Source organism: Dipodomys spectabilis, unplaced genomic scaffold (genome assembly GCF_019054845.1).
Source record: "Dipodomys spectabilis isolate Male_0828 unplaced genomic scaffold, ASM1905484v1 ptg000002l, whole genome shotgun sequence".
In the NCBI taxonomy this organism is placed as follows: Eukaryota; Metazoa; Chordata; class Mammalia; order Rodentia; family Heteromyidae; genus Dipodomys; species Dipodomys spectabilis.
The window spans coordinates 49,953,383-49,977,171 of NW_024870679.1; the positions used below are offsets into that span (position 1 = coordinate 49,953,383).

Sequence of the window (23,789 nt, forward strand, 5' to 3'; positions counted from 1 at the left end):
ATGGTTCAAATAGTAGAGTGCTAGACCCTTGAGCAGAAGGGCTCAGGGACAGCACCACAGCCCTGAATTCAAGCTCCAGGACCATCATAAGAACAAAAACAAACATAAAAAACCTGTGAAGGTGGCACAGTGGTAGAGTGCTTGCCTTGCATGCATGAGGCCCGGGGTTCGAATCCTCAGCACCACATAAGCAAAAAGAAAAATGCCGGAAGTGGCGCTGTGGCTCAAGTGGTAAAGCGCTAGCCTTGAGCTGAAGAGCTGAGGGACAGCACCCAGGCCTAGAGTTCAGGCCCCACAACCGGACCCCCCCACCAAAAAAAAAACTGCAAAAACAAAACAAAAGGCTGGGTATCTTTTCTCACTGGATCTAACAGAAGTTGGAGAACCCTTGATGAGGAGCCGGGGAGGAGAGGTACATCTAAAGTCATTACTATTGATCTTTGCAACCTGAGAGCTCGTAGGACAGAGGACAAACGTGGCTCAGATACAACTTGTGAAGAAATGGTGCCAGAAAATTAAGACTTCACAGGAGGCCTCAAGGACTTCCCTTTACTTACCCTCACCTCCTAAAATTCTGTCTGTTGGTAAAATGAACTCAAGAAGAAGAGGGAGGAAGAAGAAGAGGAGGGGTATTGAATTAAATTAGTCCCAGCAATGGGAGCTGGAGCTGGTAAATGTGGCAGTTAATGTGGCTATGTATGTTCCTCACCCCCAATGCCTCCTCCCCCATCCCGAAAAGAGTCCGCTCCCAGAATGAGAAACCACCTACAATTCAATGCCCAGGAGGAAGCCTGGCTTTCCATGAAGAGATTGTATCTACACCTCTGCTACTAAAGATTGTATCTAGACCTCTGGACTAACATAAAGAAGACAATCACAAGCTAAGAAGTTGAGGTTAAGCATCCCTAATTCTGAAAAACGCCGATAGAAATATGAAAGACCATCGCTTTTTCTGTTTCATTTTTTATTATCTCTAAGTAGTTGTACACAGGAGCTATTCAACAACGTTGTTTATGAATACAATGCAGCTGGATCAGTGTCACCTCTTTCAACATTCTCACCCATCCCTCCCAACCCACTCTTTCCCTCACAATTTTGTAGGATATATATTGGATTTTAGCTGCATTCCTCTCCCCTTCTTCTCTTCATATACACACTCAAATATTAAACGTATGTGTTTAGGATCATCTCACGTACTTACCATTCTCCTGTAAGAACATTTAAAATCTACTCTTTAGGAATTTCCAAGAATGATGTGCATTATTACTAAAGCCAGCTGTGACCTGGCTTCTATAGCTCATACCTGTAATCCTCGCTACTTGGGAGGAGGATATCAAGGCCAGCCCAGGAATTATCTGAGGATTTTGATAAATGCAGTTGGTCTGGGGTAGGGTCTAGGATTCTGCTTTTCTAACAGGCTCCAGCTATTGTGCCTAACAGATCATGCTTTGAGTAGAATGCAGCTGTAGAGACTGACCACTATGGGTGGTAAGAATGTGTTTGTTTATACACAAGCTTCCAGAACCTATTTAAAGTAGAAATACCTATCTTCCATTGTGGTAAGGCCAACAGTCATGTCTTAGCAGGTTATACCCAAGTGCATAGCATGGCTATCTGGACTCTGATGGTTGCCCTCCTGGGCTTTATGTCTTAGTAGGCATATGGTCTTAGACAAATCTTTAACTTCTCTGCATCCAGGTTTCCTAATCTTTATAATGGAAAAAGCAAGTCTGCTGTAATGACTTTCCAAGTCAATAGGTACAAAGTGCTTAATGTAAGCAGCTTAATTAAGTGCTCATTCAATTTTGCTAATCTTGATGATAGAGGCTGTTCTGTTACAGTTAACACGGACACACAGGCTTATTCTCCTTTTGGTGGATGGTCAAATATAAACCCCTCCATCTCCCTCCTACCAAAAGGCCTATGTCCTCTATTTCAAATTCTTCCTACCCTTCTCCCCACTCCCCCTCCTCTGGCCCCAGTGTGGTCTGGATGGGCCCCAGAGGGGCAGGGACAGGGACAGGACGTGGGGCTGTATCTTACAGGAACCTTAGGGGCTGGCCTGGGAGGGGATTGGGGCCCGGCTTCCTGAAAGGAGGATGGGCTAAGGCAGGCACACAGTGCCGGAGAAGATGCCCTCCTGGGCCCTCTTCATGGTCACCTCCTGCCTCCTCCTGGTCCCTCCAAACCTGGCACAAGTCACCAGCCAAGGTGAGGTGTATGGAGGGGCCCAGGCATAGGGAACCCTAGGAGTGGATGGGAGTCCTGGGAAGGGATGCGAGGTAGGAAGCCCCCCACTAGTTTCCTACCCATAAACATGTCTGGGGAAAGAAGGAGGGGAACCAAAGCCCAACTCACCAGCTATTTCTTAGATGTCTCCTTGCTGACCTCGGATTCAGAGCCCCTGAACTGTTTCTCCCAAACATTTGAGGACCTCACTTGCTTCTGGGATGAGGAAGAGGCAGGACCCAGTGGGACATATCAACTGCTATATGCCTATCCAGGGTAGGTGTTGGGCTGTGCCCCCTCCCCCATATATCTGCCCCTGTACTTTGCGCATCCTATTAGCTTCCCTGTCTTTGGCCCTATCAGGGCATGATTACACTACATGCTCTAAGTAGCCACCTTATGCATGGCCTAGCTCAAGCCACCACCCAAGCCTCATTCCACTATGCCAGTGAGTGAGAAGAAAGTGGCAGTAATGGAAACAGAAGCTGGGCATGGGCCCCACCTGGGTCCTCAAGGCTAAGCATGGTGGCTGTGTAGGTAGGACCTCTCTTCTGCCAACAGAGAGAAGCCCCGCACCTGCCCTCTGATCTCTCAGAGCGTGCCCCACTTTGGGACCCGTCATGTGTGCCAGTTTCCAGCCCAGGATGAAATACGTCTCTTTTTTCCACTGCATCTCTGGGTGAAGAATGTGTTCCTGAACCAGACTCTGATGCAACGAGTGATCTTTGTGGATAGTGTGGGTAAGGACATCTCAGTCATTCCATTCTCTGCCTGCAATCTAGCTCCTAGAATCAGACTTGTGTAGATAATGTGGACATTCCCCACTTTCTGACCCCCAGAGGCATCTTGAGATCCTTTTTACCATTTGCTCCAACTTTAGTATCCAGAGCTAGACCTAACCTACAAATCACTTCATACCACCACTCACCTATTTATTTACTCATCAATTCAACAGTTGTAGAACACCTCTGGGTGCCAGGTACCATGTCAGGAGAGGAAAATACGGAGATGAAAAGTGGTCCCTGCTGTAAGGAGCATGGAATCTGGCAAACCATTACACTATAGTGAGGTCGCTCTTCTTGTGAGGAAAGGAGAACAAGATAAGGAATCATTCTTCCTACTTGTCACTCAGCTCCAGAGAGTGATGACCTGTGATCTTTTAAAATCAGAGCTGCTTCTAATTCCACCTCCAGCACCCCTTCTGCAGTGCATGGGTTGAATCATAGTTGGTGGCACTCACAGTTTTGATCTACCCTACCTTTCTTCAGGTCTACCAGCTCCCCCCCATATCATCAAGGCCATGGGTGGGAGTCAGCCAGGGGAACTTCAGATCCGGTGGGAAGCCCCAGCACCTGAAATCAGTGAATTCCTGAGGCATGAACTCCGCTATGGCCCTGCAGATCCCAGGAACTCCACTGGCCCCACAGTTATACAGCTGCTCCCCACTGAAACCTGCTGCCCCACCCTGCCAAGGCCAAATCCCGCCTCCACCCTACACCAGTCTCCATGTGCTCTGCCCACAGCAACCCAGCAGGATGGACCAACAGAGACCTCTCCAACTGGAGAAGTATTTGAACCTCCTTCTGTTCTACCTCCTATCCCCTTCCCCCAACATTTCCCCAGTCAGGGACAGGTCATACTTTGGAAATTCTAAACTCGGTTTGTCCTTGGAAGTTATTGTAGACTCTGATTAGAGCCCTCTCTCTTTAAGTGGTATCTCACTTTGCATCATTTACACTGACAAAATTGAGATCTAATGGGCCTCCTGGTTAATGGAGATTTCCTTTCAGAAATCTCTGAATATCCCCTGAAACCCACCAATCTGGTCCCCATTCTGTGTGTTGTACATCTAACCAGTAAGGTGCTAGCTCTGAACACACATGGTATGGGGCTTCAAGTATTAGGGGTAGATGTCTCGGATGAGAGGCAGACCTAGATTCTGATGCTGGGATTTTTATCCCCAGGCTCCATCTCTGAAAGTCAGGGGTGGAAGTTGCCTCATCTCAGGGCTCCAGCCTGGCAAGTCCTATTGGCTCCAGTTGCGTAGCCAGCCTGATGGGGTCTCCCTCCATGGTTCCTGGGGATCCTGGTCTTTACCTGTGACTGTGGACCTTCCCCGGGATGCAGGTGGGTCAATAAAGAAATGGGGAGATAGGAAGGAGATTAAAAAAAGAAGAAGAAGAACTGTAGGAAACCTTAGGTTGAATGTGAAGGCTCTGAGAATGATGGTCCTGCCTGATAACCTCAAGCTTGCCATTGTATAGGGCAAACTCTGCTCAAGTGAGAGAAGAGAGAACAGAGCAGATATTCTGTTGTAGTTGTAAAAATTATCTGGATACTCTATCTACAGCTCTATAGACTATGCATGGCTCTGATAGGGCTTCATATTTTGACCTCAGTGACAATTGGGCTTCAATGCTTTACCTTGGACCTGAAGAATGTTACCTGTCAGTGGCAGCAACACAACCATACTAGCTCTCAAGGCTTCTTCCACCACAGTAAGACACGGTGCTGCCCCAGAGACAGGTAAGAGTTGAACTGAGTTTTTGGTTGGTGTGATATCATGAGAGAGATGCTAAAAACAGCAGAAAAATGTAAAGATTGCTCATGGAACTCTTCACTCTCCTGCTTTTGACTGCTAACTAGGCTCTGTTCTTTGTTATTTACTCTCCCATTCTCACATGAATGTTTTGTATTCTCAACCTCAGCTTTCCATTCCTCCTGGGAATGCTTTAATCACATCACATCATTGTTACAGCCTACAGTCTCATTTACTTCAATTTGTTCCCCATGCTTTGTACTTTGTGATCTTAGCTAAGCTCAAACATTGCTAGATCTGTGTAAAACTCATACTTGGTATAGCCTTCCACACTCAAATATGTAATACAACTTTGCATGGTCAAGTATGGTTTCCGATCTGTTGAATCTAGACAAAAATTAGCCTGGCCTTTTGGGATGTCTACCAAACTCCTCACTGACACACATTACCAACTTTTGACTTCTACCAATTAAATATCTCTAGATGATATCCACTGTAGTATAATGCTGCCATTACATTGGTCCAAGCCATTATCATCTCTCACTTCATGAAAAGAACTGTTACCTTTCCAATCATTCTCCGCCTAGGGGCTGGAAAGTTCTTTTGAAAGTACTAAACTGAACAGAACATTCCCAGCTTTAAAGAAGTCTATCATGGCCTTATAAAGTTCTGAAGATCTACCTCCCATGTGTTTCAGCTTCTATGCTATACTGCCCTTTGCTCCCTCTGTTCCAGCACTGGCCTTCATTGGCTCCCTTATATCTGCCATAGTCCCTTCTGCTTCTGAGTCTTAGCACATACTATTTCTCCCTCCTATCTTTACTTCTCTGTACTCCCTCAGGGAACTCTCTTATTAGAATCCAATAGCACACAATTTTACATTCTTGTTCTTTTCATAGTTTACCATTTACATTTTATGTGATTATTTGGTTGACTAAAAAGTTCTCTCTTAGAACTCCAGTTGAGAAAAGCTGACCTTGACTATATATGACCCCAAAGGATAAAATCCACCTGTTTTTATGCACAAATATGTTCTCATCTACCTGAAATACAACAGGTGTTTAGCTGAAAATTGCTCAGTGATATGGGTATGGTGGCTGGATGTGGTGGCACATACTTGTATTTCTAGCTTTCAGGAGGCAAGAGGATCATAAGGGAGGCTAAGGCAGAGGCCAGCCTATTGAAACCTGTCTCAAAAAACAGGCTCCAGTGGTAGAGCATCAGCTATCAACCATGAGCAAGCAGGCTGAATGTGCACCTTACATGGACCTTACACAAGTCCAATACCAGCAAAATAAATTACCAAACAGTTCAATGAGTGAATAATTTTTAAAACACTCAACAATTGCTGGGTGCTGGTGGCTACTCAGGAGGCTGAGATCTGAGGATCACAGTTCAAAGCCAGTCCAGGCAAGAAAGTCCATGAGGGGCTAGGAAGGTGGCTCAGTGGTAGAGCGCTTGCCTTGCATGCATGAGGCCCTGGGTTCGATTCCTCAGCACCACATAAGCAGAAAAAAAAAAGCCAGAAGTGTCACTGTGGCTCAAGTGGTAGAGCGCTAGCCTTGAGCTGAAGAGCTGAGGGACAGCACCCAGGCCCAGAGTTCAGGCCCCACGACCAGACCCAAAAAAAAGAAAGAAAGTCCATGAGACTCATATCTCCAATAAACTACAGAAAAAGCTGAAAGTGGAACTGTGGCTCACGTGGTAGAGCACTAGCCTCAGGGTAGGCTCAACGACAGAGCCTATGCCCTGAGTTCAGTCCCTGGCATTAAAAAAAAAAGAAGACAACAATTTTTTAATGTATGTGTTTGCTTCTATACATTTAAAAATTATATAAAATATTATTGAGAGCTAAACACCTGTGGCTCAGCCCTATAATCCTAGCTACTCAGGAGGCTGAGATCTCAGAATTGTGGTTTAAAATTGCCCACCAAAAGTCAGAAGTGGAGCTTAAACAGTAGAGTGCTAGCTAGAACACGGAAGTTCAGGGGCAGCCCTAAGAGCAACATACATATCCACATTTTTTAAATTAAACACACATACACACATATGATCACATTATACATACGTTTTTTTTTTAACACTTGTTTTTGTGGTGCTAGGAATAGAACCCAGGTCCCACATGTGCTAGACAAGTGCTCTATCACTGAGCGTTGTTTGTTAATTCTGTTTTTAACTATGTCTTGGAACTCATTACAAAAAGATGTCATTCTTGCCAGGGACCGGTGGCTCACATCAGTAATTCTAGCTACTCAGGAGGCTGAGATCTAAAGATTGCAGTTCAAAACCAGCCTGGACAGGAAAGCCCGAGAGACTCTTATCTCCAACTAACCACCAGAAAACTGGAAGTGGCACTGTGGCTCAAGTGGTAGAGTACTAGCCTTGATCTGAAGAGCTGAGGGACAGTGCCCAGGCCCAGAGTTCAAGCTCCACAACCAGAAATAAAAAAAAGATGTCATTCTTTTAAATAAACAGTACAGATTTCCATTGTGCAGAGGTACAATCCATGCATGGACGAAAGGGTGACAAAGCTGAAATAATCATTTATTCTATCAAAACCTGCTTTTCTATGTGTGTGTGTGTACATGTGTGTACATGTCTACATGGTGTGTGTGTGTACATGTGTGTACATGTGTGTGTGGTGTGTGTGTGTGTACATGTGTATGTGTGCCAGTACTAGAACTTGAACTCGGGGACTTGTGCTCTTCTTTGGCTTTTCCATTCAAGGCTGGCACTCTACCACTTGAGATCCACCTCCAGATTTATGCTAGTTAAGTGGAGGTAAGAGTCTCTTGTATTTATCTACAGGCTTTGAACTATAGTCTTCAGATTTCAGCCTCCCAATTAGCTCAGATTATAGGCATGAGTCACGAGCACCGGCTTCTACTTTTCCTCTTGATTGCCCTCTATTCTACCATGAACTCAGTTTCTACGTAGAAGTCACGCAGGACATTCTCCATTCATACGTTTTCTACATCCATCAGAAATAGACTAGTCCCTCCCACCTCTTCAATATCTCTTGAATCATCTTTATTCTACCCCACCTCCACCACTTATCTTCAGACCTTCATCACTTGGCACATGAAAAACCACAACAATGACCTAATGGGTTCCTCTCTTTCTACCTACCCTTCATAAATCCTTCCTACAAGCTGCAGGTAGAGTGACCTTATGTAGTACATGATAATTATGACACTTTTCTGTTTAAAATCCTTAACTGTCTCCACATTTTCTTCAAGATTAAATTCAAGTGGGCTGGGAATGTGGCTTAGTGGTAGAGTGCTTACCTAGAATGTATGAAGCCTTGGCGTCAATTCCTCTGTACCACATAGAAAAAGCTGAAAGTGGTGCTGTGGCTCAAGTAGTAGAGTGCTAGCCTTGAGCAAAAGGAGCTCAGGGACAATATCCAGCCCCTGAGTTCAAGTCCCAGATTAAGTCCAAGCGCCTTGGAAAGGCCACAAAGCCATCCATGATTGGGCTGTACTCTCACAAGCATTATTACCAGGCCTTATGTCATGTTACAGTGTATCACCAGGTCCTGTATCCTAATACCATTCTGCACTATTTAGTATTTCCCCCAAAGCACTGTATGTATATGTGTGAATATCTTATCTGAGCATAAGCATGTACCTGAGATGCTCATTTGTTCCCTTTACCCTGTCTCTCCAGTCAAGGTTAGACGTCCCTCTGTGATGCTCCCAGGTCAGCCTGTCCATGTTACAGAAAATACCTGTTTTTCTGCTTCTCCCAATGAAATGATATTTCATTGAAGATTATTCCTCTATGTACACAGAATGCCTAGCACAATGCCTGGCATATGAGTAACAATTGTTTGGTGACTAAATGGGTAAAGATATAAATATATACATAGTGTTTTAGAGATGACAAGTTACTTAGGAATCGTAATCAAGAATCAGACATGATTCATTTGCTCAGTAAACAAATTTTTTTTTAGTAAACAAATTTTTGAGGTGAGTTATATGCCAGGCATTGGGGATAGAGAGACAAAACAAAAAAGATTCTAGGGCTAGGAATGTAGCTCAGTGAAAGAGTGCTTGCCTAATATGCATGAAACTCTGGATTTGATCCCCAATAACAATAATAACATTTTTTTAAGTAGGGAAAAGATCCAGCATTGATAGGGCTTATATTTTAGTGGGGAGTAGTGAGAAGGACAAGGATAATAAGTTTCAGATATATATATATATACATACATACATACATACATATAATAAAGACTAAGCAAAGGAAGTATTACTTTAAACTGAGTACTCACAATAGCCTCATCAAAGAGGTAATAGGTTAGCTGAGATCCAAGAGACAAAAGGGAGAAATGCAGGACAAAGGCAAAACATAAAGACAGGACATATTTGGCATATTTGTGATAGAGACAGAAGGCCCACATAGATGAAGGGTATGAAAATCACAGGATAAAAGAACAGTTAAGGAAGGAGGAATCAAAACACATAGAGTCTATAAGCATAACATTTAGCCTAATTTTTAAAAAAAAAAATTTTGTTGTTCCTAAGGCCTGAATGCTGTCCCTGAACTTCTTTTACTCAAGGCTAGCACTCTACCACTTGAGCCACAATACCACTTCCAGCCTTTTTTTTTTAATTGTGAAAATACCATACAGAGAGGTTACAATTACATGGACAAGACAGTGAGTACATTTCTTACCAAGCATTGTTGCCTCCTCCTTTGTTTCCCCTTCCCAGCCCTTCCTCTCCCCACTCCCCACCTCCACACCCCCCTCCAGTCTTTTTGAGTAGTTTTTTGGAGATAAAAAGTTTTACAGACTTTCCTGCCTGGGCTAGCCTCTAACCTCAATCCTCAGATCTCAACCTCCTGAGAAGATACAAATGTGAGCCACCGGCACCCAGTTTAGCTTGGATTTTATGCCAAGTGGGATGAAGAGCCATTGAAAGATTTTTAAGGGGAAGAGTAAGCTGGTGCCTTTAAATCACACCTGTAACCCTAGCTACTCCTTGAGGTTGACATCTGAGTATTGTGGTTCGAAGCAGCCCAAGCAGGAAAGTCTATGAGACTCTTATCTCCAATGAACTACCAAACAGCTGGAAGTAGATCTATGACTCAGATGGTAGAATGCTAGCCTTGAGCAAAAAAATACCCCTCAGGAACAGTCCCAGGTCCAACATTCAAGTCTAAGGAGGGCATAAAAAAAAAGTGAATAATAATATGATAGATAGATAGATAGATAGATAGATAGATAGATAGATAGATAGATCAGGGCTAGGGACATAGTTCAGTGGCAGAGAGTTGTCTAGCAAGCATGAGGCACTGGGATCAATCTTCAGCACAAAAAGAAACAAAAAAATCCAGGTAGAGTCCCAGCACTCAGAAAAGGTTAAGGCAGGAAAATCATGAGTTCAAGTCCAGCCTGAACACTATAGCAAGACCCTCTCTCAAAAAGTAAAAAAAGCCAGGTACTGGTGGCTCATGCCTGTAATCCTAGCTACTCAGGAGGCTGAGATCTGAGGATCACAGTTCAAAGCCAGCCCAGGCAGTAAAGTCTATGAGACTCTTATCTCCAATAAGCCACTCAGAAAACCAGACGTGGCACTGTGGCTCAAGAGGTAGAGCACTAGCCTTGAGCTGAAGAGCTGAGGGACAGTGCCCAGGCCCAGAGTTCAAGCCCCACAACCGACCAAAAAAAAAAAAAAATGTAGAAGTAACAAATAGAAGAGTATGTCTTTGTAAGAGAAATAAGAGTAGAAGGCTACCGGTTAAAAATTTGCTTTAATCTAGGCAAGAAACAATGGTAGTTTCATCTTGAAAAGATAAAAATAAATAGATTTATGATATACTCTGGACATTGTCCAATTGATATCTGAAGTATATTCTAGTAGCTGTATGGAGAATAAACTGAGAGCAGTGGTAGAAATGGAGGCAAAAGGTCATTTAGGAAGCTGTTGTAATAATCTAATGCAAAATACCCAATGGAGGGTATCTGTATGAGAACAATTAAAAAATATAAAGATGTTTCCCCTCTAGAAAGATGAAAGATCTTTACTCTTCGAAGTAATTCTATGAAGTAGGTATTAACCCATTTTATAAACAGGAAGAAACTAGAGTAGAGTTTTGTTTTGGGTTTTATTTTTGGTGTGTGTGTATGTATGTGTGTATGTGCGCATGCATGCGTGGTGTGTGTGTGTGTGTGTGTGTGTGCGTGTGTGTGTGTGTGTGTGTGTGTGTGTTTGGTGGGGTTTTTTGGTTGCTGTTTTGAGGGGAAGGCAGTCCTGGAGCTTGAACTCAGGTCTTGTACCAGCTAGGCACATCAAATAATTTGCCCAAAGTTATACTCTGGTGAGCCAAGACCTGAATTCTATAGACTGAGCTATTTTTAAATATCATATCAGCTCAAGGGGAAGAGGCAGGGCCTCCTGGTGTACGACAGAGGCCCACTCAAGGGAGGAGTTAGATTTGCAATCCACATGGGCCATAGTTTCTGTGAGATGGGGAGGATAGAGGTGATTCTTTTGGACAGGCCTGCTGCAATCACCATATTGGGCTGCTTCTTAGGGACCCTGTCTGGGAGAAGTGTGAAGAAGAGGCAGAACCAAATCCAGGATTACAGCCTCCTCAGCTCTCTCGCTGCCACTTCAGGTCACAGAATGACAGTGTTATTCACGTGCTTGTAGAGGTGACCACAGCCCAGGGTGCTGTTCACAGCTACCTAAGATCCCCTTTCTGGATCCACCAGGCTGGTAAGATCTTCCCTATTCCTCCCACACTGTTCTCACTCCCACCAAATGTATGTATGTGATTCCTTTAACCCTTCTGACCGATGCCTCATGCACAAAAGGGCTTAACCCAGGCCCTGCTGAATTCCCTGTAGTACTCCTCCCCACCCCAAGCTTGCACTGGAAGGAGGTGTCCAGCGGGCAGCTGGAGTTGGAGTGGCAGCACCCATCCTCCTGGGCAGCCCAAGAGACCTGCTATCAACTTCGATACACAGGAGAAGGCCATCAGAACTGGAAGGTACAATCAAGTAATAAATATCCACAGACTACTGCACATACCATTCCTAAGGTCTTCCACGTCTATACTGTGTTCCTCTATCTATGGTCAGGCTTGTACATCTATGTTAATCTGATTCAGCTGTAGCTGCTCTTGGGCCTGTGACACTGCTGGTTCCCCTGATTCAAATGTTCTTTTCTATTTATCTTTGGAATATCAGGCTCTGACTGAATTTTCTCACGCTCCTATTCTGGCTCCAGTCGTTCATAATAGCTGCTGTTTCCTAGAGTCTCATGTTAGACACTTTGCCTCTACGTAAACATATACATCTCTCTAGGTGAGTGCTTCAGTCCCATGGTTACAATATCTATATCCTAATAATCCCAGTTTTACCATTCTAACACACACACACACACACACACACACACACACACACATGGGTTTTAAGTAAGGGTCCTGCTTGCTAGGCAGATACTCTACCAATTAATCATGCCTCAGCATCTTTGTTGCTTCTATATAGTCTTGTATTTATGCCCAGCAAGCCTAGGGCAATCCTCCTACTTACACTTGCTGCATAAATGTGGTGATTAGGTAAACACCACTGCTCTGGCCTTTTATTGGGTAAGATGCAGTCTCTCTGACTTTCTTGCCAGGCTAGCTGGAGGACCCTTGATTTTCCTTATCTCTGCTTCCCAACTAGGACTATAGATATGAGCCACCATGGCTAGCCTAACTCCACTCTGAAAAGAGGTTAAGAAACATAGGCAAATTACCTCAATTTTCAAAGTCTGTACTTCCTTGTTGGTAAAATGTAAATAATGCCATCTACTATATAGAGTTAGAAAATAAACAAATAAATACCTAGCATAGTGCTTGGCATACAGAAGGTGCTCTAATACACTAACGTTATTTCTCTGCCTACTTTATATATATACAATAGAGAGAGAGATACACACTTCTTACCAGAAAGCTGTACCTAAAACAACCACCCTATCTCACACAGTTCAAATTCATTGTATTCAAAACTAAACTCATCTGCCCCCTCTAATGTACTAAGATTTAGCTCACATACAATGAAGTGTACAAACCTTAAATGTTGAATTGTTTTTACATACATACAGCTATGTGTCCATTACCAAGACCAAGATACTAATTATTTCCAGCATCCCATAAACTACTTTTGTCCGCTATTCACCTTACCACCAAAGAGGAATCACTATCTGACATTACCATTAATTGGTTTGGATGTAAACTTTTTTCTTTTTTGAGACAGAGTTCACTATGTAGTCTATGCTGGCCTGTAACTCAGGATTCTCCTGCCTCAGCATCCTGAGTGCTGGAACTACAAATGGAACCCACTAAACCCAGTAACTGTTAAACTGTATAAACTAGAACCATACAGCACTTCTTCAAGCTACTCCTGCTTCCTGTCTCTGACATTGCCACTACTTATTGTGTAACAAAGCCTGGAATCATATAGTCTTTTCCTTTCTCTTTCCTTCCTATTAATCAACAAGTACATTAAATAACATACTAATTCTTCAAATCCTTACTACTACTACCTTAGCTTTCTCTTTGACCATCCAACTTTGCCATCTGTGGCCTTAGCATACTGAACTATCCTTTAATCCCCAACCAAGCAGCTCAGGCAGCATTGAATGTTTCTTTGGGTTACCATGGTGCTTTGTACTAATTAGTTGTGATTCTTTGTTTGGCTGCCTCATTAGATACGTGAGACTGTGGGTCATTTATCTTTGCCTCCAGTGCCAAGCACAATGTTTGCATATTCTGAGCAATTCTTAACTTCCTAAGCCGTTAAGTTAATACGTCTCCCACTTGGGTGTGTCTCTGGGTGGCCAGGGCCCAATTAGGGCCGCATCTCCTTGTCAGAGATCTCTGTGCGGGTTGGGGGGGGGGGGTTCCCCACATGGTCCAGTTGCTTGGCTCTGGGAAGGTCAGGTCTGAGTAAAGGGTGTGTACTCTGTCTGGTGGGCTTCTCTGGCAACAGGGGAGAGGTCCAGGTTCTGCACCCGGGTGCTAAGGGAGGAAGAGCGTTTTGCAGGCAGTCAGGCCCTGGGTGGAGATCCCAGCCTTCCTGGGGATTTGACGCGGTGGGATTTTGGTCCAACTGGAGCAGAGCGCTGGAGGCCCGCTGCAGGCCCGAGCGCGGCCCACCGCTGGCTTCCCCGCGCAGGTGCTGGAGCCGCCTCTAGGGGCCCGGGGAGGAAGCCTGGAGCTGCGACCCCGATCCCGCTACAGCTTACAGCTGCGCGCCCGGCTCCACGGTCCCACCTACCGGGGCCCGTGGAGCGCTTGGTCTGACCCTGCGAGGGTGGAGACGGCCTCGGAGAGCGGTGAGGCAGGGCGGACGGGGCGCAGCTCCCCGGGTGACCCGGGCAGGGCAGGGCCGGGGGGAGGCAGGGGCGGAGCCGGGAGGGGGAGGGGGGAGCAGCCAAGGTCAAATGATTTTTGTCCCCTAGCCTGGATCTCCTTGGTGACGGCTCTGCTCCTGGTGCTGGGCCTCAGTGCCCTCCTGGGCCTGCTGCTGCTGAGGTGGCAGTTTCCCGTGCACTACAGGTACCGTCCCTGCCAAGGGGGAGAAGGGCAGTGGGCCCGGCCTGGCCCCGGAGCCTTGTTTAGAAGCCGCATCCTAGGGTCACTGGACGCCACGCCAAGTCTACTTCTGCAACTTCAGCTGTTTCCTGCACGCCCCCGGAGTCAAACATGCTCACTTCAAACAGCCCCTTCTCACTGCGCACGTCAGTGATCTGGCCCCCAACCAGGACACTTTAGCGCCTCCCCCTCCACCCCAGCCCATCCAATAGGCCATCATGTCTGGTCCTTTCACCTCTAAACCCTTGTTCAAACAATGACTCCCTTTCTCCAACCAGACACACGACTTGACTCGCTGAAACAGAGCCTCTTCTCTCTCCCATCTAGCCTCAAAGCCACCAGAAAAACCTTTCCAAAAGGCACTTGTGAGCCTGTCATTCTCCTCCTTAAATCCCTTCAATAGTTCCCCAGGATAAAAGCCAGACCAGTGAGTCTTGCATGCCCCACACCCTCTTCCATCCCGTGTATCAGCCTGGCTAAACTGTTGGGTGATTTTCGCCACAGCCTGTTTTGCTTCTCAGCTGCTTTGCACAGAATGTCCTCTGTGCCTTGATTATTCTCCTGGCTAAGTAATACACATTCATCTATAAATAACTTCACGTACTCTTAAAAATCTCTTCCTGATCTGCCTTTATTGACTGCTCTTCTGTGCTTTCTTATGGTTTTATTGTGTTTTTTTCTTTCTTTTTTCTAAAAAATGAACTCAGGGCTCATGCATAACGTTAAGCACACACTCCACCACTGAACCACCCCCATCTCCCTGGTCTTGTATGTATTTCTTTATGTCTTCTCCATTATACCTTACTTGGTCATTTTTAAATCCTCAGCACAGAGCCTGCCAAGTAGCAGGCCCTTAAATAAATGTTAGTAATGAGTAACTCACTTTTGTGAGGGCTGAGGAGAAATGCCACTGGAAATTATAAGCATGAAGGATAGAATCCATACCACCTCAGTGCTCCAACTGGTACAGTCTGCTGTTTGTGAACACTTAGAAGTGAGCTCCTCCAATCATTGTGTTTTCATAGTCCTAGGCTAGATTAGGTACTCCTCTTGTGGTCTCACAGCTCTCTTTGAACATGTTTCTCTTAGAACTTTTAGTCTGCCTATGTGTATGCACAACTTGGAATGAAACCTTCATGCAGATAGCAGATCCAACAAAAATATTAGGGGGGGTGGGGGTTGCTGAACCAGGAATACTGCATTTCTTTTCTACAATTAGGTAAGTCACCCTATTTTCTTTGAGGACATAGAGGTGACGTAATGGAAGAAGCCAGAAATGTTTAGCTAAAGCCCTGCATAGAATTATAAGGTTAAAGAACTGGAGGGCTCCCCAATTCATCTTAGACTGTACTCCCAGATAGATGGCCCTGTGTAGGAACTTTTTCTTCCTCTGGTACTAGGGTTTGAACTCAAAGTATTAAGCTCTCACTCAAAGTATTAAGCTTTCTTGCTCATTGCTGGTACCCTACCACTTGAGTCATACCTCCAGTCTAGCATTTTGCTAGTTTATTGGGGATGAAGTCTCATAAATTTTTCTGCCCAGGCTAGCTTTGAAGTGAAACCCTCCAGGTCTCAGTCTTCTGACTAGCAAGGAGTACAAGCATGAGCCACTGATACCCAGCTCAGTTCATAATTTAATAAGAAGCTCCAGTGGTTTTGTACATTCACTAAAGTAATTTCTTAAGCACTTACTATGATCCTCCAGATGCTGAAGATACAGGAGTGAAAAAATACACAAACTCTGTTCCCAATGAGTTTGATCTAGGGAGTAGACACACACACACACACACACACACACACACACACACACACACACACACACACACACACACACACCAATACAATAAATATAAAACAAATAAGTCAAGTGCTATAAGGAAAAATGAAACCAGGCATGGTGGTACACATCTGGAATCCCAGCACTCCACATACTCAGAAAGATCCCAAGTTGAGGACAGCCCAATCAATTATACTGAGACTTTGTCTTTAAAAAACAAAAACAAAAACAACCACCATAAAAAAGAAAGGAATGAAGGAAAATAAAGCAGAGCATAAAATAGTGAGGAGGAAGGGAAATGGTAATGTTAGCAACGAAGAGGGCATTGCTTATCCGGATAACATATTAACAGAGATGTAAATGAAGTGTGGGCCAAATGTTTCAGGAGAGAGAAGATCAAGTGCAAAGGTCCTAAAGCAGGACTATTTGGGGAAGTTCTGCTCAATACTCTGAACTATTTTTTTTTTTTTGGGTCAGGTCATGGGGCCTGAACTCTGGGCCTGGGCGCTGTCCCTCAGCTCTTTAGCTCAAGGCTAGCGCTCTACCACTAGAGCTACAGCGCCACTTCCGGCTTTTTTCTTTTTGCTTATGTGGTGCTGAGGAATCGAACCCAGGGCCTCATGCATGCAATGTAAGGGCTCTACCACTGAGCCACCTTCCCAGCCCCTCTGCACTATTCTTTTTGAAGCAGCCCACCAGTGACCACCTCCCTCTCCTACCTGAGGTTTCCTTATCTTCCTTTACACCTCTATCTCTCCAAGCTGTATTTCTCCACCTCACTGCCGACCCCACTGTCCTGCTTCACTGTTCTCTTCATCCATCCCAACTCATTCCCACAATTCAGGCTCCCCATCTTTCTTTACCCCTAGGAGACTGAGGCATGCCCTGTGGCCCTCACTTCCAGACCTGCACCGCGTCCTCGGCCAGTACCTTAGAGATACTGCAGCCCTGAATCCAGTGAGTACACCCTCTCTCCTACTTTCTCCTCTCCTCACCACCCGTGACCCTTGTCACCACCCAATGCAACTTGTTCAAGGGTCTTACCCAGCAGTGTACCACCCCCAGGTACTACCCCTAGCCCAATTCTCCTTCCACTGCATCCAGTTCACCAGGATCTGCTCTAACCCAGCTCCTTTTGTCCATTTCTCTCAGCCCAAGGCTACTGTCACAGATAGCTATGAAGAAGTGGAACCCAGTCTCCTTGAAATCCTACCTAAGTCCTCAGAGAAGACTCCCTTGCCCCTGTGTTCCTCCCAGGCTCAGGTGGACTACCGAGGCCTCCAGCCTTCTTGCCTGGAGGCCATGGCTCAATCTGGATCCTGCTGTACCACCCACATTGCCAACCATTCCTACCTACCACTAAGTTGCTGGCAGCAGCCCTAAAAGCAGGCCCCTCGCTCCCAGTTCCCTGGACAGATACAGGACTCTGCAAACCTTTTGACCTTGATCCCAAAGCCTCAGACCTCACACCTATTCCTGTCTACTTCCTTGGGCTTTATTGCACTGATCTTTCTAACCTCTTCCTGACAAATCAAGGCCCTGTTGTAAAAGGTATTTAAAAACTACTGCTGAAAAACATGACTCCCTACTTAGACCTCCAAATTACTTCAAGGCAGAATAAAAGCTAGGCATCCCTACCATGTATCTATGTCCTTTGCTCTGGATATTCTCTCCTGCAGTCACAACTATCTTGGAAGCTAGGAAGGAGGAACAAACCACTGAACCCACCAGGCATTATTATTCTTACTGTAATAAAATCCCATCTGACAAATCGTGACTGTCATAGCACCTTTGACCTGATACTGGGACTCTGACTCATTCCTCTGACCTAGGACTACAACTGCTTAACCCTGCCTTTCATCCCCTGCTCCTAGTTCTTTGTCTATTTAAACTTATAACTCATGTCGATAGCCCGAAGATGGCTGGCTGAAATGCTATCTTCCTATAGCATGTCCATACCATGTAATAAATTTCCTTTCTTTGCCCTTCACCATGTCTCTTTATTTGGCATTTAGAGGCAAGTGGCTGGACCTGACACATGGAAGCCTAGGAGTTTCCGCCTGAGATCTAAAATACCAGTTCCATTTTCTCCACAGGCAGGTTTGTTTAACTAAGTCTCTCTGCTTTTTACCTTACTCTCTCTCCTCTCAAATGTCAAAGTCATCAAACAGAAGCCTTATTCCACTGCTACTTTTTAGAATACTTCAATTGTTCCTCTAGTACCTACCACTTCTTAGTGAAACCACTCAGGTGAAGTTCACATCAAATCTTTTTTTTTTTTTTTTTTTCTGTCGGGCTTGAACTCAGGGCCTGGGTGCTATTCCTGGGGTTTTTGTTCAAGGCTAGTACTCTACCTCTTTGAGTCATAGCACCACTTCCTGTTTCTAAGGGTTAATTGAAGATAAAAGTCTCACCGACTTTCCTCCCTGGGCTGGCTTTGAACTACAGTCCTCAGATCTCAGCTTCCTGAGTAACTAGGATTACAGGCATGAGCCACTAGCACCAGCTCAAATCTTCTCATTGCAAAATCCACTAGGATTTTGTTAATCATCTATTTATTTGATCTCTCTGTGATATATGTCATAGTTGACCACTCTTTTCTCCTTTAAATTCTCTCCTACCTTAATTTCCCACACCATTGTTGCCTTCTCTCCTGGTCCCTGCTCCTTCTGAGTATACAAGCAGTAAGGTAGATAAAATTGGAGCCAGAGCTGGGTTTAATTCAGGTCTTTTACACTTGCTAACTACAACCTTAGGCAAATAATTGTCTCTGGACCTCATTTTTCATGTGTATAAAACAGGGAGAAAGCCAGGTGCCGGTGGCTGATGCCTGTAATCTTAGCTACTTAGGAGGCTGAGATCTGAGGATTGTGGTTCAAAGCCAGCCGGGCAGGAAAGTCCATGAGACTCTTATCTCCAATTAACTACCAGAAAACTGAAAGTGGTGCTGTGGCTCAAAGTGGTAGAGCACTAGCCTTGAGCTGAAGAGCTGAGGGACAGCGCCAAGGCCTAGAGTTCAAACCCCACAACCAACAACAACAACAACAAAAACACCAAACAGGGGCTGGGAATGTGCCTTAGTGGTAGAGTGCTTGCCTAGCATGCATGAAGCTCTGGGTTCCATTCCTCAGTACCACATAAACAGAAAAGGCCAGAAGTGGCACTGTGGCTCAAGTGGTAAAGAGCTAGCCTTAAGTACAAAGAGGCTCAAGGACAGTGCTCAGGCTTGAGTTCAAGCTTCAGGACCGGCAAAAACAAAAACAAACAAACAAAAATCGGGGATAATAAAAGCAATCCCACAGAGTTGTAAGAATAATTGAGATAATATAAGTAGAGGACAGTACCTATCTATAGTAAATGCTTAATATATCTTTTTTTGGGGGGAGGGGGGGGGGGTCCGGTCATGGGGCCTGAACTCTGGGCCTGGGCGCTGTCTCTCAGCTCTTCAGCTCAAGGCTAGCACTCTACCACTTGAGCCACAGCGCCACTTCTGGCTTTTTCTTTTTGCTTATGTGGTGCTGAGGAATCAAACCCAGGGCCTCAGGCATGCAAGACACGCGCTCTACCACTTAGCCACCTTCCCAGCCCGCTTAATATATCTTAAGTTGTTGTAACGATTTCTTTTTCATCTCTTTTTCTGGCATTTCTTTCATTCTTCTATTCCTTAATTATTGAAGTCTCTCAAGATTGCATTATGTCAGGTGCTAGTGGCTCACGCCTGCAATCCTAACTACTCAGGAAGTTGAGATCTGAGGATAGCAGCTCAAAGCTAGCCTGGGCAGGAAAGTCAGTGAGACTCATCTCCAATAAACTACTCAGAAAATGCCAGAAGTAGAGCTGTGGCTTTTAGTGGTAGAACGCTAACTAGCATTGAGCAAAAAAGCTCAGTGACAGTGCCTGGGGCCCTGGACCAGCAAAAAGAAAAGATGGTATATTTATTTTTTTGGTAGTGCTTAGAATTGGCCCTAGGATCTTGCACAGACTAGGCACATATACACATGCTTGACCTCAGAGCTACATGCCTAGTTCTTTTGTTTATCCCTTAAGACAAAGCCTTGCTATATAGCCCAGGGTAACCTTGAACTCTAGATCCTCCTGATTTAGCCTCCTATGTACTGACTAGACTCCATTCTTAATTTAATCTCCAATTCCACCTGCTTTTGCTGCCTTTACAGTATGTTGACCATTCGAAAGTTCTTATCTCTAGCCTAGACTTCTACTATACTTGTGATGCTTTGTGGAAATAGCTATTTACATGTTTGTTTCTTGCTACTTATTTCTTGAGGGCAAGGGCCATGATTTGTGCTGTTCCTCCAACAGTAGAATATTTCTTGGAGCACAATGGTAGACCTTCAATACATACTTTTTCTTTCTTTTCTTTTCTTTTTCTTTTCTTATTTATTACCAGTACTGAGGCTTAAATGCAGAGCCTTCCATTCTTACTTGGCTTTTTTGCTCAAAGCCTGGTACTCTACCACTGAGCTACACTTCCACTTCTGTTTTTTTATGGTTAACTGGAAATAACAGTTTCATGAGCTTTTCTGCCCAGGCTGGCATCAAATCACAGTCTTCAGATCTTAGTCTCCTGAGTAGCCAGGATTACAGGTGTGAGCCAACAGCACCCAGTCAAAAAAATGTTTTCTGGACCCCACACCAATTTCCCTCATCCTCTAAGCCATTAATACGCAGTGGTAAATGTACTTAAACTACTGAAATTAGGGAATCCCCTAACATACTCAGATTCTCAAACAGATGTTCTTCTGTTTATTTGGTTTTTCCCCCCAGATCCAAATATATCCAAATATATCATGGTCTTGGCAGAGCAGATGGTGCACTACTGGGTAATTTGATTCCTTTAATATAAGATATATTTCCAAATGTGAGGACGATTTGGGAAAACCATCAAGAAATAATGCAGTATTCCAGGGCTAAAACAGAGAGCTGGCACCAATCCTAGACATCAAGGGGTCAGAAGTGACCCCTTGTGATTACCTAGAGAAAATAACTGTGAGACAGGCCTTCTTGGCAGGAGTTGTGGCCTGTGGGAGGAAGATGCCACCAACCTCTGGGGACATGCAAAGAGGTAGACAGGGAAATAACAGTGCAAGTTCATGTTTCTCAGGAATCAGTGTATTTAACATGTCTGGGGGAGTGGATTATGGATATGCTCTATGCCATCTATTTTCCCCAACCAGATCCTCTCTATCCTTCTTCATTTTAATTTGTGCTCTGCAAAGCTGATTCATGTGGTTTGTATAGGTGGATTTCCCTGGACTCTGGTTTCTATTTACATGTTGAATTATGTGCCCCTCAAAATTCAGATGTTGAAGCTTCAACCCTTAGAACCTCAAGTGTGACCTTACTTGGAAACAGAGTCATTGTATATACAATTACTTAAGTTGTGATAATTAGCCGTAGTCTAATATGATTAGTATTCTTTTTTTAAAAAAAAAAAAAAAGGAAAAGGAAAACTCATAATCCTAACTATTTGAGAGAGGTGAAGATCAGAAGTGCAGTTGAGACCAGCCTGGGAAAAGAGTTAAAAGAAACTCCATCTCAACAGCAAGCTGGGTTTAATGGTTTATGCCTAGAAGCCCATTTATGGGGGAGGCCTAGATTAAGAGGATCAGTCCAAGGCTGGTTCCAGGTAAACAAAATTAAGACCCTATCCAAAAAGTAAACAAAACAAAAAGGAATAGAAGTATGGCTCAAGTGGTAGAGTGAATGCCTAGCAAAGGCAAGACTCTGAATTCAAACCATAATGATCCTTCCCCACCCTACCCCCACCCCCTATCCAAAAAAAGAAAATTTGACTACCACTACACTGGGAGAACGTCAAGTGAAGATGAAAGCAAATTGGGTGCCATCAAACCATAGGAGGTTAAGGCAGAAGCTTGGAACAGATTCTTTCTAATAGACAAGTGCTTGGACTATAGTTACTTATCACTGCACTTTGCATTTTTCTCCTTCCTTCCTTCCTTTCTTTTCTTCCTTCCGTCATGGGGCTTGAACTCAGGGCCTGGGCTCTGTCTCTGAGCTATTTTGCTCAAGGCTGGTGCTCTATCACTTTGAGCCACAATGCAGCTTCTGGTTTTTGAGTAGTTAACTGGAGATAAGAGTCTCACAGAGACTTTTCAGCCTAGGCTGGTTTCAAACCACAATCCTCCCATCTCAGACTCCTGAGTAGCTAGGATTACAGGCGTGGGCCACCAGCACCCAGCTTCTTTACTTTAAAATGTATGATTTCCTACAGTTGTACTCTTACTCTTATACAGTTAGTTATACTTAGTTTAGAAGTTGCAAATTACAGTCCATTTTCTCCCCTCAGATTTTCCTATAGAAAAACCCTTACGAACTCCCAAGTACCTAGCAGATTAAATCCAAACTCCTCATGGTAACACACTAGACCACCTTCTCTAAGCTTTCTGGGGTTCCAGAAAGTTTTCTGGGGGTCTAAGTAAACACAAACAGAAAACATAAAAGTTTTAAAGTGAAAGATAATAACAACATTAAGTTTGGGCTAAGACCTGCAGATTATTTTTGGTCATCTTCAATTAATCACTGAAAGTCTGGCTTTTTCAACTTTTTAATCCCCAACCAGCATTTTGTTAGGATTGCCGAGGCTACTCCAATTGCTTGAATCAGAGCTCTACATTGACTGTGTACCTTTGCTCAAGTTTTAAACCTCATTCTGACACCGTTTCTTTTTTTTCTGTAAAATGAAGATAATTATCTGCTTTACAGGATAAAGAAGTTAAGAAACATGTAAACGGTTTTTAACACATTTCACGCAGATGGTCAATTTTTTATTATTATTATTGCTGCTTCGTCTCTGAGCAAGTTAACAAATATAACCAAGCTGTTATTAGATTGGGAATCAGACCTTGATCCCTACCAACTTCTTTTATGACGTCAGGCAAATTGCTTCTCTGTAAGATGTGATTTCCTGACAGCTCTAAGATTCCAGAGTAAATAAGTTACAGTGTCTCCCAGGGAGTAGTTTAACCCTATCTTCCAGATGGGCAGGTTTGAATGCTGATCCTTTTTACTTGACCTTAGGCAATTCACTTTCCTCTTTCAGCTTTATTTTCCCTGTTTGTAAAACAAGCAAAACAAAACACACACGTGTCAGTTCCTTCCCAGCTAGGTGCTCCACAACTCCATCTCCCCACTCCCCGGACCCCACCCCTAACTGCCGTCTTCCCCCCCCCCCCCCCCCGGGCTTTCTTTTCCCTTTCCGGAACTGCCCAAGCAGTTTCAGATCCCTCCACTAATTCTGTGCATCCGTACCATAAACACGATCCCCCTGCCCCCTGCCCCGAGCCCGCTTAAAGGGTGCGCCCAGGACCCTCAGAGCCGTCCGCTCCCGTCCGAGCCCGGCGCGAGCTCGCAGGGGGCCAAGGGATGAAAGGGAATGAATGGGAGCAACTCCCGAACGCAGGCCCCGCCCAGACTCCAACTTTCAGAGCTGGGCTTTGGACCAGTCTCTTACCTTTCAAATCACGCTCCTCCCAGGACTCTCGTGAGATCTCTGACCTTCCCACCCCCGGAAAGCCCGCCCCCTGGTTCGTAGCAGCCAATGGGTGAGGGCAACAGTTGCGACGGTTGGGTTTTGAAGGAGCCAATGAGCGCTCAGAGCGGAGAGTTTAA

The 23,789-nt window shown here is 44.6% G+C and overlaps 1 protein-coding gene across 2 annotated transcripts; it reads left to right on the forward strand.

Annotated features, from left to right (window-relative positions):
• The first annotated feature begins 2,132 nt into the window (after positions 1 to 2,132).
• Positions 2,133 to 18,036, forward strand: Mpl (MPL proto-oncogene, thrombopoietin receptor). Of its 2 annotated transcripts, none has more exons than XM_042682619.1 (12): positions 2,133 to 2,211; positions 2,373 to 2,505; positions 2,791 to 2,969; positions 3,498 to 3,796; positions 4,194 to 4,356; positions 4,629 to 4,755; positions 11,312 to 11,496; positions 11,628 to 11,770; positions 13,944 to 14,103; positions 14,230 to 14,326; positions 17,009 to 17,096; positions 17,292 to 18,036. In XM_042682619.1, the coding sequence occupies exons 1-12, from the start codon at positions 2,133 to 2,135 to the stop codon at positions 17,520 to 17,522; spliced, it is 1,884 nt and encodes a 627-aa protein (XP_042538553.1). In that variant the 3' UTR covers positions 17,523 to 18,036. The 2 variants fall into 2 exon arrangements, with proteins under 2 accessions (XP_042538553.1, XP_042538563.1); XM_042682629.1 differs by having other exon boundaries at positions 2,791 to 2,965; positions 3,665 to 3,796.
• The last annotated feature ends 5,753 nt before the right edge of the window (positions 18,037 to 23,789 follow it).

Bases quoted from the DNA above. Each gene is read 5' to 3' on its own strand.
- Mpl (XM_042682619.1), top strand. From the start codon at position 2,133: ATGCCCTCCTGGGCCCTCTTCATGGTCACCTCCTGCCTCCTCCTGGTC. The intron at 2,212-2,372 runs GTGAGGTGTATG...GCTATTTCTTAG, and splicing joins GGCACAAGTCACCAGCCAAG to ATGTCTCCTTGCTGACCTCG. The intron at 11,497-11,627 runs GTAAGATCTTCC...AATTCCCTGTAG, and splicing joins TTTCTGGATCCACCAGGCTG to TACTCCTCCCCACCCCAAGC.